The sequence below is a fragment of the Solanum pennellii genome, chromosome 1 (assembly GCF_001406875.1).
Source record: "Solanum pennellii chromosome 1, SPENNV200".
NCBI classification, from domain to species: Eukaryota; Viridiplantae; Streptophyta; class Magnoliopsida; order Solanales; family Solanaceae; genus Solanum; species Solanum pennellii.
In genome coordinates, this window is record NC_028637.1 from 84883170 (window position 1) to 84886529 (window position 3360).

Here is a 3360-nt window from a genome sequence, read left to right on the forward strand (position 1 = left end):
GCAAATGCTAGGAAAAGTAATAAAGAAGAGAAAACTATTGGCCTCTCTTGTGAATATTCTCAATGGATAGCTGTGCATGCATAAGCTTAAATTGTTCCAATTATATCCATCAACCTCTTTTAGTGCCTCTAAAGTTCATTTGCCTTTGAAAAAAAAGAATTATATTCCCTTCATGTTGTGAGGCTACTTTCTATAACTTGTATAAAGTGATAAAATGCATGCAAGTTTTCTCAATATCCATTTATACCATTGGTACTATTTCATGTAATTTAGGATTTCAACATTGTGAATTTCAATCCCAAACTTTAGTGTATTGGATTTGAATGGTTGTAACTAAAATACCACATTTTCCTATGTGTGTTGCATCTTTTTTTTATGTTCCCTTCTTCTTTAACCCTTTTGCTTAAAAAGGGATTTAATGATATGGAGTTGGATCAGTTGAGATTTTAACGTTCAAAGGAGAAATTTTGCAAGATAAAATTTTCTTAAAAATAAATCTACTTATTTGATTGATATTCAATTTTCGCCTTTCTTGATCGAGCAAATTTCAAAATTAGAGATTCATCTAGGACTCGAATGAGATGGCAAAATTTCTCACTCTAACGAGACTTTGAAGGGTTTCATAATATCTTCCCCTAAAAGGATTTGAAATAGTGTTATAACATGAGAATACGCTTTATGATCAAGCGGTCTATCTTCGTAATTGAAGAGACATTTGGCGATAAGCTTATGAGACATTTGGCGATAAGCTTATGTTTATTTGGAGAGATCATAATAAACATTCCTTCTACTGCTTTGTTTCGATAGAGGACAAACAAAAAAAAACAAAAAATAATGACCCTTCTTGTCATAAAACTTACAACTTTTGTTCATGTGACAATCTAAAACGGTTAGTAATTAAGTTGAAACAAGTAGTATGCTAGTATAGCACATTACATTTTCTACAATAGGCTTACTACTTATCTGAACTCTAAATACAGAAATTAAAACTCTAATTTCCTGCCAAAATTCGAATACTATTTTGTCTTAATATACAAAATTCCCCATCAACTTTAATCACATGATATAGCATGCATGAGGGTTTTCATCACTCAAGATCTCAAAAGAATCCAACGGTGTACATTGTTGCTTAGAATAAATATCAGATTGCATGTACGGTGATGATGGAATATAGTAATATGCCGGCGCACTGCTTACCATAGGATGTGCCGCATTGTAACTCACAACATAACTCTGATGCTGCTGAGGAACATAATAACTAGCATGTGGATGCTGATCGTACGGGTTAGGATAAGGATGCTGATTTGAATGGCCTTGATTCGCTTGATCCATCATCTGATTGGGACCCATTTTCGCAGCATCTGATTCGCTACCTGGCGGTGCACCATTAGACCCTGCACTCGCATTTGGATTTGCATTGTTATTCCCACTACTCTTCTTCTTTTTCTTTTTCTTCTTTTTCTTAGCTCCTCCACCGCCGCCGGCCTTTTGCTCCGGCGCCGGGAACCTCTCAACGACGGCGATATTTTCCGGCGGCCTTTCATCTGGCCTTACTTCTTTGACATCCATCGTAAAAGTCTCAACCCCGCCAAACCTCACACCATGTCTTGGAGGACCATGTTCAGCTGGTTTTTCATTATTATTATTATTATGTTCATCATCTTCTTGATCATCATCGTCGTCTTCGCTGTTTTCATTTTTCTTTGTTTTTTTCTCTTTTAATATAGGCTTCGGCTCTGGCCATAACTCAGCACTTCTTCCGTTCCTTATCAGTTTTTTAATCAAAGTTTCAGCTTCAACATTTCCAGTCACTATAACTTTCTGTTGTTGTGGATCAATATCCGTAGTATAAACACCTAAAGAGAAACACAAAACACCCATAATTGATTAGATATAGATATGCATAGGTTCTGAATTTTAACAATAGCAATTTCAAGTGATTATATTTTAATTTATACATATTGAGAGAACATATATACATGCAGATTACAAGAGAGGAGAGGAGAAAAGAAAACGAACCTTCAATGCTTTGCAAGACTTTCTTGACTTTTCTCTTGCAGCCTGGACAATGGATGGAAACTTTCAAAACCCATGTCTGAAAAAAAAAATGAAAAACAGATATATTAAGTATGAAAAAGTATCAAAAAGGAAACTTGAAAGAGTAATGAATATAAATTAAAAAGATATGACCCTGTAGTGAAGTGGAGGAAATTGAGGTGGTTGTTGTTCTTGATCAGGTGGAGAAGATGCCATAAGAATGAAAGATAGAAAGTAGTAGTATTGATGGAAGAGAATTGAAGAGAGAGTGCAGAGTGTATAAAAGGCAGATAGTGTAAGTTGAAAGTGACATAAGATGCTTCTGGACTTTGCATTTACTATGCTTTTATGTTTACATGCACTAATCTTATATACAAGAATTTATACCTTTACTTTCTTCTTCTTCTTCTTTTTTCACCATCCCTTTTTGGTTTAGTTTTTGAGTAAACATTCAACTATTAACTAAGGTTTAGTTTCAGTTTCAACTAATTATTTATGATGATCCTTCTTGTAATGAATAGTGTGATTAGATTGAAAAAAAATATTGATTCAGTTTTTTTTAAAAAAAAATTTGCTAGTAATGAGAACTAAGAAATAAGAAAATAGATATATATATATAGAGAGGAGTGGCTTTAGTTTAGGTCCTAATAATTTTTAATGATTAGTTTTATGTTTTTAATTTTAGTAAAACAAATATTGAACATTTTTTAAAAAAAGATTCAACATTTATTAAAAGAAAAAGAGAGAGAGAAAGAGAAAAGCTATCTAACTCTTTACCAAAAATATGTTAAAACTTTGAATTAGCTAACTCAAATCTTTATATTCATTAATAACATTTTTATAACAATATCTAATATAATGTATTGTAAGCACTTAATTAATATCTTATCAATTAAAATTAATCTTTAGTCTTATATATCTATGTGAGGTCAAAGAGTTTATGTCATTGAATAATACTATCATAAAAACAACAAATATGCAGAAAAAAGAAGAGAAAAAAATAACATAACAATTATAAATTATTAATATTTGGCTCTATAAGTATATATTTAAGGCCTTATACTAAATTTTTAGTCTATATTATTAATTTCATATCATAATTCTTATTAAATTTGCATATTAAACTTATATGTAATATTTAATATTTATCTTTTAACTTAATCAAAATGTGATTATAAAGAATATAATAAGAATGAGAAAGAGTTTTCAGCCTTTATAAATAACAATTATTTTATTTATTTGAAATAGAATGGAAAACTTTTTCAAATTAATCAAATAATTTTAAATATTGCAAAGTTGAAATAAGAACAATTTAGCTATTTG

At 30.7% G+C, this 3360-nt stretch overlaps 1 protein-coding gene across 1 annotated transcript; it reads right to left on the minus strand.

Moving 5' to 3' along the window:
* Positions 1-820: 820 nt before the first annotated feature.
* LOC107010354 (heavy metal-associated isoprenylated plant protein 36-like) lies at positions 821-2357 on the minus strand. Its single transcript, XM_015209634.2, has 3 exons — positions 2191-2357; positions 2020-2095; positions 821-1856 (listed from the first exon to the last, which is right to left on the minus strand). Exons 1-3 carry the CDS (start codon positions 2251-2253, stop codon positions 1057-1059), a joined length of 939 nt encoding a protein of 312 aa, XP_015065120.1. The 5' UTR covers positions 2254-2357; the 3' UTR covers positions 821-1056.
* Positions 2358-3360: the final 1003 nt, after the last annotated feature.

Coding starts and splice junctions, on each gene's coding strand:
- LOC107010354 (XM_015209634.2), bottom strand. CDS start 2,253: ATGGCATCTTCTCCACCTGATCAAGAACAACAACCACCTCAATTTCCT. Junction 2,096..2,190: donor TTCCTCCACTTCACTACAGG/GTCATATCTTTT, acceptor TTTTTTTTTCAG/ACATGGGTTTTGAAAGTTTC. Junction 1,857..2,019: donor AGTCTTGCAAAGCATTGAAG/GTTCGTTTTCTT, acceptor GTTTCTCTTTAG/GTGTTTATACTACGGATATT.